The sequence below is a fragment of the Orbicella franksi genome, chromosome 4 (genome assembly GCF_964199315.1).
Source record: "Orbicella franksi chromosome 4, jaOrbFran1.1, whole genome shotgun sequence".
In the NCBI taxonomy this organism is placed as follows: Eukaryota; Metazoa; Cnidaria; class Anthozoa; order Scleractinia; family Merulinidae; genus Orbicella; species Orbicella franksi.
Window position 1 is genome coordinate 31838761 of NC_138148.1, and position 14850 is coordinate 31853610.

Below are 14850 nucleotides of genomic sequence, written 5' to 3' on the forward strand. Positions count from 1 at the left end.
ATGTGCATGTTGCGGTGTATATTGTTTTAAGGCGAGATAGTAACCTTGGTAGCACGCGGGGCTTGACCCATCGAGAAACGCGCGTGCCGCGCGCATACGTACACACGCGTGTTGTTATTGGGCAACATATTTTGACCACGTTTTAGACTCATTGGTCTTCAGAAAACACAACAGACAAATTGCGACTGTTAAGTCTAAGTAAGGTGAATTTAAACTAATGACCAGATTTTGAATGCAAAGATTTTACGGGTTGGGCCAGAACTCCGTTTAGTTTGCCGGGCTGAAAACGTTAATAGAAAAAAAAAAAATAACAATAACAAAAAAAAAGTACTAAACTAAATAAAACGTCAAGCTCCAACGTGATTTCTTCCTCTTTTGTTCATAGAAGTGTATCTGAGACACATTTTACCGGCTTCACTTTTGCCGCCCAGAACTATACATTTCTTTTCACTTTGGATCGAGGGACAATCTGACAACCTTCTCGCAGGTTACCGAACAACCCTTTGGTGAAAGACATCCGTATAGAAAGGGACACATTTGCATCTAAATTTGTCAACTTTGTCTAGGGAAAGGTCAGTTTGTGGATGAAAACAGGGAGCGAATATTTTCACTAGGGTTGGGCCTGACGGGAATCAAGTCAAAGAAATCTCCTCATATTATAGCTAGAACAGGCGACCAGCTAGAAGGCATCGAGCGCCGAGTGTACACACGACTGAAATAAAATTAATTAATTAATAAATGATATTAAAAGGAGTTCGAGGGTCGTTATTTTTGTGTAAACAGGCTGTTGAGATTACTGAGCACGTGTCTTACATGAAAGGGACACTTCAAGGGACACTGAAAGGGGGAACTAAAACTATTAAAACTAACTGTAAAAGCAGTCTTTGCCCAGCCATTAATTCGTGAACTGTGCTCTCTTATTTTATTGTCACCCATAAGGTTTCCTTAGCAGACTCACTTAGCGGGTAATGAATGTAAATGTACAATTGTCTGCGGTTAATAAAGAGTTTGTTTCCTTTTGTTTCTCCATCAAAAGCGCGCACGCCACCTTTGTTATGTTAATAGCTGGCACGTGTATCACATTGAATTGTTGTTCAATCAAATTAAATTTATCCTTGTGTGCGGCATTCAAATTTCACCTTGCTGTCTTACAAGGGTAAATTTATTTCTGAAAATAAAAGCTTACACCGAGAAAATATTGACACAAACATATGAAAAGTATATGAAAACGTAGTTACTAAGATCACAGGTTAGACTAACATCTGCATAAATTCGCTCGCTTCGGAAAATCAACAGACCCTGACGCTAGAATTGAGGGAACAATTATATATTTTTCGCCCAGGTTTAGGGATCAATGGCGGTGGTTTTTCCTTATTTCAAATGCAGCTGGATCAAGTCAATAACGCAAGCAGTAGCCAATCAAGATGCCCGTCTATATATATCAGCCAACCAGCAGCGCTAGATTGACACGTGCTAATTTGGCGCTAATTGTTCGTGTATGAAAAAACCAAACAAAGTTTTTGACACATCTCTCGCGGCGCGAAACGTGTTGCTCGGCGCAGCGCGGGAGACAAATTTCCGCCGAAAGAAATGGAGGCAGAATTGACCTGTCCCGTTTGTAACAAGCCCTTTGTAAACCCTGTCGTTCTACCTTGTTCTCACAGCGTTTGCTTGACTTGTTCGCAGTCCGCCTTGACGACGAGCGGTGCGGATAATCCTCCGGTAAGTTCGAATGGAAGCGGTCAAGTGGAGTCAGAAGAAACGCCGTACGTTACTTTGTACGACATGAACCATTTGTACCAAAGCATTGGAAATTTGCCTTGTTTGAAATGTCCGACATGTAAGAAGCTTTTCCCTCTGGACGGTCGAGGGGTCAATGGATTTCCCCGCAACCGCCTCTTGGAAAATATTGTCAATCGCTATTATGCACAATCAAATGGAATTGTTTATTGTCAACTTTGCGACGAAAACCAACCTAGCCAAGCCACAGTGATGTGCGAGCAATGCGAAGTGGCGTACTGTGATCGCTGCTGTAAAACTTGTCATCCAAGCCGCGGGCCTTTGGCGAAGCACTCGCTGATTCCTCCCACAAGCTCTAAATCGCCCAGCAAGCCGACGGTTGTGAAATGCAGTAGCCACAGCGAAGAAAACATCAGCATGTATTGCGTGTTTTGCCGTGTTCCCGTGTGTTATGTGTGTTTAGAGCGAGGACAGCATTCTGGACATGAAGTCAAGGCTTTGGGTGCGATGTTTAAAGAGCAAAAGGTATGGAACACGTAGATTTGCATTTATTTTCCCGTCTACCAATGTGACTCTTCACTTGCAAGTTCACTTCATCGACTTCGTTAAGGAGTGGACGAATGACTCGGAAAATTACACCTGTAATTTGACTTTTACTTTTGCCCGTTTTCTTAACAAAAATTCTTTTAGATCATTGATATTTTACTAAAAATACATTTCTGTTTTTTTTTCTGGTCCTTGGCTTTCCTGACCTAGGGATGCTTTTATCTCTCGGAGGAAGATTCAAGAGTAGATGCAAATTTCATTGTCAACTGAATATTTAATTTTTGGGCTGCCGAAGTCAAAATGTGGAATATCTCGATGAAGTAATCTTTTGAACTGAGATTTATGTCTACCCTTTTCTGTTCAGAAATATTCAAGAGTGTGTTCCCCCCAAATAAAAGAAAAAATAGTTTTTGAAGAAAAAAGAATATTATTCCAGGATTAAAATATATTTTAAAAACACAGTTCAATTTTTAGCATTTTGTACAAGCCAGACAAACATTCGAAAATTCCTTGCCTTATATGACGTTTGTTTTTCACTATTGATCTTGCTCCAAGCATAATTTTCATGGTGCAAATGTCATCAATAATTTTATTGTTAGATTAAAATGTGATATTTATATTTTAACTTGGTTGGATTAATCATTTCTCCAAGAAGGCCATATTGAATTTTTGAATTTATTTTTTATGACTTTTGCTTTTGTTGGCATGATTTGCTCGCTGTGACATTATATCATTGAATTGAATAATTTTGTATACAACTGTTTTGACAATATTGTTTTGATTTTTGATTTTAAAAAAGAACCACTTGCAATAAGAAATGAGAAATTTCTGCTTCTCCTTTATACACTGTACCACCCACCCCCTCAGTCATTAACCCTACCCTACCCCTCACCAGAATCCTATATCAATCCCCCAACATTTATGACTGTGGTATGTTTTGATGGAAACTGTTGTTTTCCATGTTCAGGTTGAACTCTCAGCTAATATGAAGTTACTGAATGCCAAGAATACTGAATTGCAAAGCTTTATTCAACGTCTTAATGGAAACTGCTCAATAATCCAGGTAAGAATATTAAATATTGTGTTGATCCACTCTTCATTTTTTAATCTTCAGACATCATGTAGTTAAACTTTCGGATCATGTGTACTAAAGGCATCTGCCGTCTAGTGTCAATTGATACCCTTGATCAACCCTCAATCAATACTTGGTTGACACTTGATCAACACTCAGTCGATAGTTGGCCACACTCGATCAACAGTCAGTCAATGGTTGGCCAAGTGTTGACGGACTCATATGTACTGATCAAAAATTAGTTGACTCTTGACTGACTGTCAACCAAGATGTCAATGGAGCGCTGAATGAGTTTCAACTGAGGTGTCAATAAAGTGTCAATTGTGTATCGATTGAGGAACACTCGATTGCAGATGCTGTACACGAGATCCAACTCTCTTGTTTATTTTCTATCCATCCAATTTTCAAATCATTAACACTCAGAAACTGTATGTTTTCCTTTGTAACAGGAAAATGGTTTAGAATTTGAGGCCAGTGTTGTAGCACAGTGTGATGCATTGATTAGCTTCATACAGCAACGTAAAGTGGAGTTGATTGAAGCCATCACATCAGAGATGAATTCGAAGATTCAGAAAGTTAAAGAACAAGTGAAGACCTGTGACAAAAAGTTTCATAGTGTTACTGGGTTGCTCCAGTATGCTAACGAATGTTTACAAGGAACAGATGCTGCGTCCTTCTTGTTGGTAAGTGTTTAAGCTTACATTCTTGTGAGTAATGATGGTTTTACATCCTGTTGCCATATACAGATCCAGAAAATGTCCACACCCATTCGAGAGGAAAGTTGAAGGCTGAACTGGAATTTCTGGAGTGATTAGGTAGGGGGGGGGGGGGGGTCAAATGGAAAACACTTCTGTGGGGATAGGGTATGGATATTCTCTGGAGCTTGTACCACACCTCAACCCCAGCCAGCACTTGCTAGAACCTTGGGTTGTACCCAATCTCGGATTGAAGATGTTAATGCTTGGACCACCACATCTCCCACTTAAAAATAAGAAAGTATTGGCGTAGGTTAAGTCTGTGTTGGACTAAGTGGTCCATGCTGCCAGAGCTTATCATGGTTTCTATAGCACTACTATAAGTGACTGGAAATATTCCTACTCCCTCCTGGATGTGATGCTAGTCCATCACGGGGTTACCGCCCAGTAGTTTGCACACAACCATTTATACACCACAGGGTGGAGAGAGACACTATTAGGGCTCAAAAAGCAACCCCTTGATCTGGACTGCAGTGTGCTAACCAAAAGAAGTGCCCCATGCCTGACCCCCAGGAAAATTTGGAAAGCTTACAGTGATTGGAATATACCAGCTCATTCTCTAATTGTTTCTCTTTTTCAGGTTGCAAACTCTCTAAATGCAAGGTTAGTTAATGCCTTTTTATGCAAAAAGAAATGCAGTGCAAGAATAAGTAAATTTATTAATTAGAGTTATATAATATTCAAAGAATTTTATGAGATTGCTGACAAAACTACATTATTTATGACAGTGATTAAATTGTATCTCTCTACCTATTTGGTCAATTGTTAGACGAATTAAGAAACTTGTCAACCCAGGAAGTTAAAGAGCTTGACTTCAAGCCAAAATCCCTTTAATGATAATTCTGATGGCACTGTTGGGAAAATGATAGCTGTTTGTTCTTCTTGCACTAGAATTGTAAGCCTTGTTAATCAGTGGTCAAAAGAAGTGACATTGGAGCCGACTACAGGCTTGGAACTGGATCTGACACTGGACACGTCAGCTGCAAGACAGGCTCTTCATGATTTGCACTTTGTAGAGTTAAAAGGTTAGTTCACTGTGTGGTGCATCATACAGTAATTAACTTGCATTGCAGTGCTGTTGCAAATGGTACTTCAAAAACCTTGGATCTTGCAAGGTTTCGTCAATTTTCATGGGAATTGAAGTCTTGTTTTTCTAGTAGTTATATGCATCTAGCAGTCTGGATTTTTTCACAAAACTGTCTTGGAGTTTCATTGCTTTTCCAGCCGAAAATTTGTGGAAACATTTTAAGTCATTAACAGGCAACTTTTTTATGGATGAAAGAGCAAGACATGACAATTGAATTCCTGGAATTGATTACTGCTGCAATAATTTTAGTTACAACTTGTAGCAATGGAGAAAGTTTAAGTTCATTTAAAGTTTGTTTTCACAGCTCCAGTTGCTCCAGAAATTGTTCCAGATGAATGCACAGTCACAAACAATGCCATCACTTTGTCATGGAAACCACGTAAACAAAGTTGTGTTGATGGTTATGTGGTGGAGGTTGACGATGGCACTTCTAGTGGCAAAGAGGACAACTTTCTGGAAGTGTACAGAGGAAACTGTTTGGAGTGCACTGTGTCAGGTCTCCAGTTTAACTCGACATACAGAGCAAGGGTTAAGGGGTTCAACAAGGCTGGTGAAGGTGTGCCGAGTGATGAGGTCTACCTCACAACATCTGATGGTAAGCAAAACACAGGTGTAAGTCTATTCAATCCCATAAAGGATTCTTTTCAACTAACAGTAACTGTTATGATGCCATTGTCACCTTATTGTCATTCCTATGATCATCTTCAAAACTGCCACCACTGTCATCATCATCATCATCATCATTGCCAATCATTGTTTTCATCGTCATCATCATCATCATTAGCACTGCCCATAATGACCTTTGTCATGTTTATCAGTAGCTTATTTTGCCATGTATACCTGTTGCAGTTGCATGGTTTGCTTTGGATCCAGTCACCGCCCATCCAGACATAGTCCTGACCAATGACAACACAACAACAACCTGTACCAGCTTTGACGACAGAGTTGTGCTTGGTAACATAGGCTTCTCACGTGGCTGCCACTATTGGGAAGTGACCATAGATCGTTATGATGGCAACCCAGATCCTGCAGTTGGTGTTGCATTAGGTAGCACTATCAAGGATTCCATTCTGGGCAAAGATGACAAGGCCTGGTGTATGTACATCGACAGCAGTCGCAGTTGGTTTCGCCATAACAACGAGCATTCCAATCGCCGTGACGGAGGGGTTGAGGTGGGGTCTGTTATTGGAGTGTTGCTTGACATACCTAATCACAAAGTGACCTTTTATTTAAACGATCAGAAGAGAGGCCTCATGCGACTGCCTGATATTCCAGAAGCCTTTTATGCTGCGTTCAGTTTAAGCCGTAATGTACAAATTACTCTGCACACTGGACTTGAACCTCCAGAGGAGGCATATAATACCAGCAAGTAACACATGAAAGAGAGTGAGAGAGAATAGATGTTCTCATTTGGGTATCATAATTAATTATGCAGTATTTATTCGGGTGATATATTTTGCTAAAGTCAGATTCGTTTGTGTTATACAAAAACCAGTTCATTGCAAGCTGGAGAAATAGATTACTAAGTAGTTATTTAAAATTAGATTTTTTATATATTGAATGCAAAGATTTTGTTGATTTGATTGATTTTATTACAAAAAGTTTTATCTTTGGAGTTGAAAATTGTTGCATTTCCCCCCTCTTTTTTACGTAATTCTTAATATTATGGTTGTCATTTCTTGTTGATTTTTATCATATGGTGTAATTATAACTGTTTAAAAAAACTTATTAAATATTTTGTAAGTTGACTATTAAGAGTATAGCCTGATGGTGATTGGCTCATAGAAGAACTAAGCTTGAACTTGGTTCATTGTGGTCAAACTGATCAGCTTTGCCAGTAATATTTATTGCAATGGTTGATTTATTATTGTACCCATGGTACACCTGTTCAGTCTCTAAGTGTTACCAATTTATGGTCAAAGTAGGAAAAATCAACCTCTAGTGGTATTGAAAATATAATGCCACTTCTAGTGGTGCCAATAACTTAGAATGTATTACAATAATAATAGCTATGATATCAACTATAGTATTATAATACATGTGCTAATGCACATAGAGTTACGAGATTCAACAGTGGTCTTCGGTGATCTTCTGTTTTTATCTTTGAGTTTTCAGTCTTCAATGTGATGATGAGCAAAATCTTGGGGTTGTACATGATTGGCTAATAATTTATAGGTGTAAGAAAATGAGAGGTGATGAATTGTTGGAAAATAGATTTGGGACTTTTTTTTCAGTTTTGACTACTGCACATTCTGCTTGTTGTTACATTGAAGATTATGGATTTAAAGAGGAAACATTAGAAGTTCATTTTAATACATTTGATCTGACGTTTGTCAGAGCACAATGTGATACCAGATATCAAATTGAACCGAAAACAGTCTACAAGGCCATGATAGAATATATTGTGTTGAAATACATGTATATTGTGTCCCAGTGGACTTGTAAAAAAGACAGTAATAAATAACTGAATTAGTTAGTTGTTAACAATATTGTTTATAGTAATATAAGTGCAATGAAAAGAATAGTAGCTCAAAATATTATACTAACAGTGGTTAAAGCCAAAACAAATATAACTAAAAACATAACTGGGTTACTGTTCTCTCAATGTCAGTTGTAGAAAGGTAACTGTAATTCAGGCTCCAGACCACAATAAATTATATAGGTTATTGATAGTTAATTTTCCACTTGACTCACTGAGAGATGAGAAGAAAATTTAACTCATTGCAACAACGTTTCGTGAACTTTGTAATGATTTTGTAATTTTTTTTAGTGAATAAGTTGATTTGGGTTCAGTTATATAATATTATGCAATGATCTGGACAACAGCTTATTGTATTTTGTTTTTCAAGAGTTTGTACAAAGTTTGGGTTTCTGTTTTTAAGATCTTCAGCATTTTCCATGACTCCTGATTTTGAAAGAAAGGGGTGAATCATTGTGTCTGGCTTAAAAATTTTGCCCTTTATATATTTTCCTAGCACAATGACTGCTGACACCATTTAGGGAAACAAGTGTTGTTTTCACAAACCTTTGTTGGGCACTCAAATTTTTTCATTTTTATCCAGTTGTAGCAACTGGTTATTCTGTTTACTGACATTTTTATTAACAAATTGACATTAGGTTTTCATGTGTCTGTCCTTGAACTTTGCCATAACAATGTCAAAGTGTCTGTGGATTGTCTTGTTGGATCCACAGACTACTTTGACAATGTTATGAAATTCATTGTCAATAACAGGACAGACGAATGAAAAACTGACGTCAATTTGTTTTTTTATGATAACAAATTGTCAACTTGTAAGCTCTCACTCGTTGCCACATTGCATAAATTGTAAATTCATGTGTCAGCTCGATTACTGACAATGAAAATTAGCCAATGAGTGCACAAGAGTTTCTGCAGTTACCAAAAAAATCTTATTTTGTTTTTATTGATTGGCTACTGTACTGTTAGAAGAGTTTTGTCATCTAAGTAAAATTCTTATCTTATTCTCCCCCAACAATTTGGGGTCAGGGAACTGGTTGACTGATGTAATGATAATTTATGAGTCCTGTTATTTTTTTAAAACAAAATAAATCATTCCATTGTGCTGCACATTGTTTGAGTCGTGATTCTATAAATGCAGTCATTTAAAAAAGGTTGTCGTAGAAAAGCATAAAGAGAATGCAACAGTGCCAAAAGGCATTATGGGCACTCACAGTTTACAGCTGGGCAACTGACGTTCACGGTCTTTCAGTGTGACAGAGGGAGAAAATCGGAATACGTGTATTTGTGGTTTCTCCTTCCTTTTTGCTGAAACACTGGACTTTGGTCAACCAGTTATAAAGTAAGCATTACCCATAATACATTTTGACATTATTGTATATGCTTTTACGCTTTTGTAGGACAAACGTTCTCAAAACATCACTGACATTTGAAAATAATATCCACCATGGGCTCTGTACATAACATATAAGGCATAAGCCACATGTACATGGCTTGTGCCTATTTAAGCCATTGGATCAGGTCAATCATATTGCCAGGTATATAATTTTTTAAACACCCAAATAAATAGCAGCCAATATTTTTCAACACGATGCATATATTGTCCAAGCATGTCCTTGCATTTTTAAGAATATAATTAATCAATAACATGTAAATCAACTTAAGACAAATGATTTAATACATTAGCTCCTAATGAAAGGAAATTCTACAACATTTGTTTTACACCAATACTATGTCCATTCAATAACTTAATGTTGTACAATATTTAAGACCAAAATAGACAATTAATACTTTACATTTTTCTAAAGTCTAATGCAAACACCAGAGAAAGTTTAAGAAAAGGTTTTATGTATTAACTTTTACATTCTCCTCAAGTGTGTCCTCAGTTACATGTACATCAGGCTAGGAAATTTCAAACAAGTCAGCCTAACTTGGTTTCAATTTCTTACAACAAGAAAACCAAAAATTACTGTAAGGGCAGTCAAACTGTGAACACAACATTTTTTCGTACATTTTTAATGCCTATGGAAAAAGGGTTCTTCATATTAACAAGATTATTCCGCGTTTTTACACTGGAATCATTAATCTTGTACATTGTATGAAGAGCCTTCATTCTGTAGTCACAGCTCGACTGTTTCAGCTGTAAGAAGTAAAAAACATTGTTTTCATGTTTCCATCAAGTTATGTCCCCAGTATCTGGTATCACTAAAATCTGTTTTGGAGACTAATAATATCAATTAAAATGAAGAAACATTCTATCACTCATTCATCAAGGTACTTTTAAAATGTTTAAAACACACACTAAAATGCATAACAATATATAGGAAAGTCATTTTTAACACAGAATATATTTTGAGTTTAAAATAATACGTTAATAAAAACCCTTTTCATGTTACATTTCATTAGGGAATAAACTGAGAGAGAATTGACACATTTCTTATGAACCATATATATTAAGTTTAACTCATTGCACCTTATTTGAGTAAAAAAAATACCTGAAATCTTTGTTCAAGTGTCTGAAGTAGTTTTTTTGGTTTATTGTTTTCCATATTTGAGTCAGTCCCCAATTATCAGATAAGTAAATACTTCCTCCCCAAATTCATCCACTCCTTCATTCATTGAAATATGATGTATTATAAAGAAATTTTTAAAAGTTACGAAGACAATGTTTTTAAGAGGACTAATATCTGAACTTTGTAGTAACCAGTATTATTCAAGGATGCTGCTCACCACCAATTCATGCCTCAGATGGGGCAACAAATTCTGCTTCAATGAAACCCACCTCTAGAAGCTCCACCCCACCCATCTCTCCCCACCCCTCCCCCCTTTGCATCACTCACACAGGCAAACAAGCTAAAATATTTAGCCTTGAAAATAGATGAAATAAAATATATCTCTGAAATATTGATTTGAAATAACAATAATACCTATGTCGAATGATTTTGAATGAGTTATGAACATATATTATTTTAATATATTACATAAAATACAGTGCAATTTATCTCAATTTCTTGAGCCACTCAGGAAATGAAACTTGCTCTGAGAAAACTGGATTTTGAAATGATAGGGTTAGAATTGCAGAAAAACAAATCCATGGTAAACAAATTTTGGTTTGAGTTAAATTGAGAAATTAACAAAATATTTGATGGTTCAAGAAATCGGGATTCCACTATATATCACCTTGAAGACTGCTATTATCTTTACCACTTTCAAGACACTACATATGTAAGTATAAATTATGTACGATCTAATTATATAATTATATTTCTGAACGATTGGGTAATTACAGAAAAAAGTCCACATACCACTAATGGATGGTGTGCAGGAAAATCTCATAGGAGGAAGAGTCCAAGACTCTGGAAATCCAGGTGGACTTCAGGTTGGTTGAAAAACATCATCTGATAAGGGTGTAAGGGAAGAGGAGGATATTTTTCTGGAAAAACCCAAGGAGGATTTTAAGATGCATTGAGTTCTCAGTGGTAGAATCTTTTACAAAGATAATTCTGTCCTTCTTCAAGCTTGAAGCCAAACTGCGTGTAGTAGGACAGCAATGGATCTTTACATTCCAAACTGATCTTGTAACATCCAAGTTTCTCACCCAGTAAAATCAGCGTTTCAACAATCCTGAGAGACATTGGCCAAACATTTAAAATTGGACACAAATCAGCACCACTTCAAATAATTAAAGAAAAAACCCACTTGTTCAAAAAGAGATACAGTGTACCGGTATTTACTTACAGTTTTCCAATTTTTTTCCCTCTGCAACTATCATCCACAACTATGTCTTCTATTCTGCCACGCTGAATGAAATAATAAACAAGACCCATTGTACACTTATTTACAGAGCTAAAGGGGTAGGCAAGTGATTTAATACCCAGTTTCAAGAAAAATGTTGCTGTTCAAATAAAGGAGCTTATTTTGGAGTTCACCCCGGCCACTTGAAAGTCACAACTGCAAACAAGAAAGTGCCTTTAATTTGGTGAAACTTGATAACATGGACAAAAGCCTCAGCTGACTAACAAACAATGAAGTTATTTCACAACTGAAGAAAGTCACTTATAATAACATATTATATTTCTCTTATAAAGAAATTGTGATATTAAATGTAAATCTAGCGTGATTAACCACATCAAAAATAATTGACATAACCTTCTACACATCTAACCATCCAATAATTTCATTATTGACCTCCTCCAAATTAATGCTTCGACCCCTACTGTTACCACATCCAAGTTGAATGAAATGGCGACAAACAAGGGTTTTTTAGCTTTAAAACATAGACAGATTAAATACTTAAAAGAGATTAGTAAAAGAAGCTACAAAGATACATACCACAGCAGTTTCATGGATGTATTTTTGTTCTACAACCAATGTTCCACTGGCGACTATCTTTGCTAACTCTGTGTCCTCAACAACAATAAGATAATATGTACCAGGACATGACGTCATAGCATAGAAGCGCTCTGAGAAGAAATCCAAACAATGCCAATTCAGTAAAATTTATAAGATATGCAGTCAAAAGAGGGTGATTAAGACCAAAACTAAAAAAGATAAATTCATTTTGTTTTTGACTGGACAAAATTCCTGGAAGCTCCGGTTTCACTAGTTTCAGCAACGTATGTAGCAATTTTATGGCAAGAGTGGACAAGCTCTGAAATTTCATCAATGATAAAACCAAAATTAGATCACCTCACAGTGTGGCAGCTCCGAGAGTCTGACATTTACAAAGTGAACATGTTTTTAATAACAGGGAAAAATGAACAAAATTAAATTTATATAGCAAAATTATACGTACTTAAGAACATCTCTTTTGATACATCTCCAACCTTGGTTAGTAGACTTAAAAGCTGTAAAAAACCTGCAGAATAGAGAACAGCATGAGTTTATAAAGGTACTATAAAAATTAACAGAAAGTAAACTGTCTGAAGACTATTTAGTTTAAAAAAGGCCATCTCCCTGAGGTTTGTTCTGTGAACTGAATAATATCAAAATTTACCTTTGTCATAATCATCGCTACATAATGGCCTCAACACCAAATTATCACCAGGATTATCCACAAATAAACCACTTTCATGCAGTTTGCACTCTCCTTTGCCAAGATCAATATCTCTTAAAAGTTCTCTGTCAAACATGGACACAGGATCCTCTTCATTCTATTGAAAAAAGATCAACAATTTAGCACTTTAAACATCTACTGCTCATCACCAGCAGTGGAAGCCACATGCACAGTAGCTAGATGTCTAGCTATAGCATATATATTGAGCCTCACATCAAACTACCTGGGTTTGACCACTAGCAGGGGTCAATTTGTTGTGTTCTTCGTCAAGGCACATTACCCTTGTTGTGATTTTTTTTTTCACCCAAGATTAAAGACAAGGGTGGGCTAACTGTTTATAAAAGAAACATATATTCAGACAACAATTCTGGGGAGTAGCCTGCAATGTACCAAAAACCAATCACAGGGGAGCAGCTATTAGTCCTTCTTAATTCATGCTTTGAAAAACAGGGTAAATCCCAGGAGTTTGAGCCATTAGCCTGCATGAATACAACTTGAGTTTGGTTTAAGTTAATCTTACAGTATTTGTTTTGAAAAAAGAAAAGAAATAGGGTAGGTATAAATTTTGGGCCAAAAATCCTAACCATTATGCTAGGGACTACATCTTATTTATGTAGACAGAACATTTTAGCTGCACGCCTATTATAGGTTTCATTAAATGAAGATTACCAAACGCTGACTAATTCTTATGATTTTACTTATCTATATATTAATTAAAATAATTTTGCTAAAGTTAACAAACTTAATCGTCCTGAAAAAGATTTGAACGTTTAAAGTTTTTATTGCCACATCAAAGCAAATATTAACTTACTCAACAACTAAAATCAATTTGACCCGCTCTCCATTTTTAGACTATTTCCGGTAAGTGATAATTTCCTTTTCAATATGCACTTTTCGTGTAAAACGGGGAATGAGCAGTCGATAACTAAAATAAGGAATGATCAGCTTATGCAACAAAATCGACAAACCTCCAATTCATATTTAAATAAGCTTAAGTTGTTATGTTGTTACGTGTACAGCAAGCCTACAGGCATACAAGCAGGAGGCCATATCTTCAGAGTAAAGTTATTGCTCTGTAAAATATTACGACGCCAAAAGTGAAACTTCTAAGGAAAAGACCATAGAGAAATTTTCCTAGATAACCGATTTTTAGTCGAAAATTTGGGACACAAGGCTACAGATATCACTAAAATATCAAAGTCTCTCACTTACCGCCTTGGCCATGTTTACCGGGAGGAAGTGAAATCGCCAAGAAACACTACACTACCATATTTGGTAGCAACAATTTGAGGGTAGCCTCTGACCATTGTTACAGTCGTCACGGTAACGAAAATGGCGGCGTTTTTGTTCTGGAATGAGTGACAGAAAAATAACGTAAATTCGGTATATACTTCATGCTAGCATGCATATAGAGCACTTTATGTTTATACCATATATGGTATATCGTAATATGGCAGAAAGATCAACTCACATACACTTCCATGCATTTGTATTCATTGACCCTCACCTTTATGCATTCGCGTTCACATTTATTCACTCCTTAACTTTTATTCGCATGTATTCACTCATCCTCACTTGTACGCACTTTCTTTCACTTGTATGCACTCTTCTTCACTTGCATACACTCACCTACACCTGTACGCACTGTCCGTCACTTGTATGCACTCACCTTCACTTGTACACACTCTCCTTCACTTGTATGCACTCACCTTCACTTGTACGAACTTTCTTTCACTTGTATGCACTCACCTACACCTGTATGCACTTTTCTCCACTTGTATGCACTCTCCTTCACTTGTATGCACTCAACTACACCTGTACGCACTTTCCTTCACTTGTATGCACTCCCCTTCACTTGTATACACTCACCTACACCTGTACGCACTTTTCTTCACTTGTATGCACTCTCCTTCACTTGTATGAACTCAACTACACCTGTACACACTTTCCTTCACTTGTATGCACTCTCCTTCACTTGTATGCACTCTCCTTCACTTGTATGCACTCAACTACACCTGTACGCACTTTTCTTCACTTGTATGCACTCTCCTTCACTTGTATGCACTCAACTACACCTGTACACACTTTCCTTCACTTGTATGGACTCTCCTTCACTTG

At 36.7% G+C, this 14850-nt stretch overlaps 2 protein-coding genes across 2 annotated transcripts; one reads left to right on the forward strand and one right to left on the reverse strand.

Annotated features, from left to right (window-relative positions):
- The first annotated feature begins 13 nt into the window (after positions 1–13).
- LOC145483998 (E3 ubiquitin-protein ligase TRIM9-like) lies at positions 14–10807 on the forward strand. Its single transcript, XM_081462589.1, has 7 exons — positions 14–2265; positions 3254–3349; positions 3808–4041; positions 4694–4716; positions 5005–5138; positions 5505–5795; positions 6050–10807. The coding sequence occupies exons 1-7, from the start codon at positions 1591–1593 to the stop codon at positions 6571–6573; spliced, it is 1977 nt and encodes a 658-aa protein (XP_081318715.1). The 5' UTR covers positions 14–1590; the 3' UTR covers positions 6574–10807.
- LOC145483999 (glucosamine 6-phosphate N-acetyltransferase-like) lies at positions 6694–14065 on the reverse strand. Its single transcript, XM_081462590.1, has 6 exons — positions 13945–14065; positions 12673–12829; positions 12472–12534; positions 12009–12139; positions 11415–11476; positions 6694–11300 (listed from the first exon to the last, which is right to left on the reverse strand). Exons 1-6 carry the CDS (start codon positions 13954–13956, stop codon positions 11150–11152), a joined length of 576 nt encoding a protein of 191 aa, XP_081318716.1. The 5' UTR covers positions 13957–14065; the 3' UTR covers positions 6694–11149.
- Between the last annotated feature and the right edge of the window lie 785 nt (positions 14066–14850).

Coding starts and splice junctions, on each gene's coding strand:
- LOC145483998 (XM_081462589.1), top strand. CDS start 1,591: ATGGAGGCAGAATTGACCTGTCCCGTTTGTAACAAGCCCTTTGTAAAC. Junction 3,350..3,807: donor GAAACTGCTCAATAATCCAG/GTAAGAATATTA, acceptor CCTTTGTAACAG/GAAAATGGTTTAGAATTTGA. Junction 5,796..6,049: donor CTACCTCACAACATCTGATG/GTAAGCAAAACA, acceptor TACCTGTTGCAG/TTGCATGGTTTGCTTTGGAT.
- LOC145483999 (XM_081462590.1), bottom strand. Junction 12,535..12,672: donor TAGCGATGATTATGACAAAG/GTAAATTTTGAT, acceptor TCTATTCTGCAG/GTTTTTTACAGCTTTTAAGT. Junction 12,140..12,471: donor ATCAAAAGAGATGTTCTTAA/GTACGTATAATT, acceptor ATTTCTTCTCAG/AGCGCTTCTATGCTATGACG.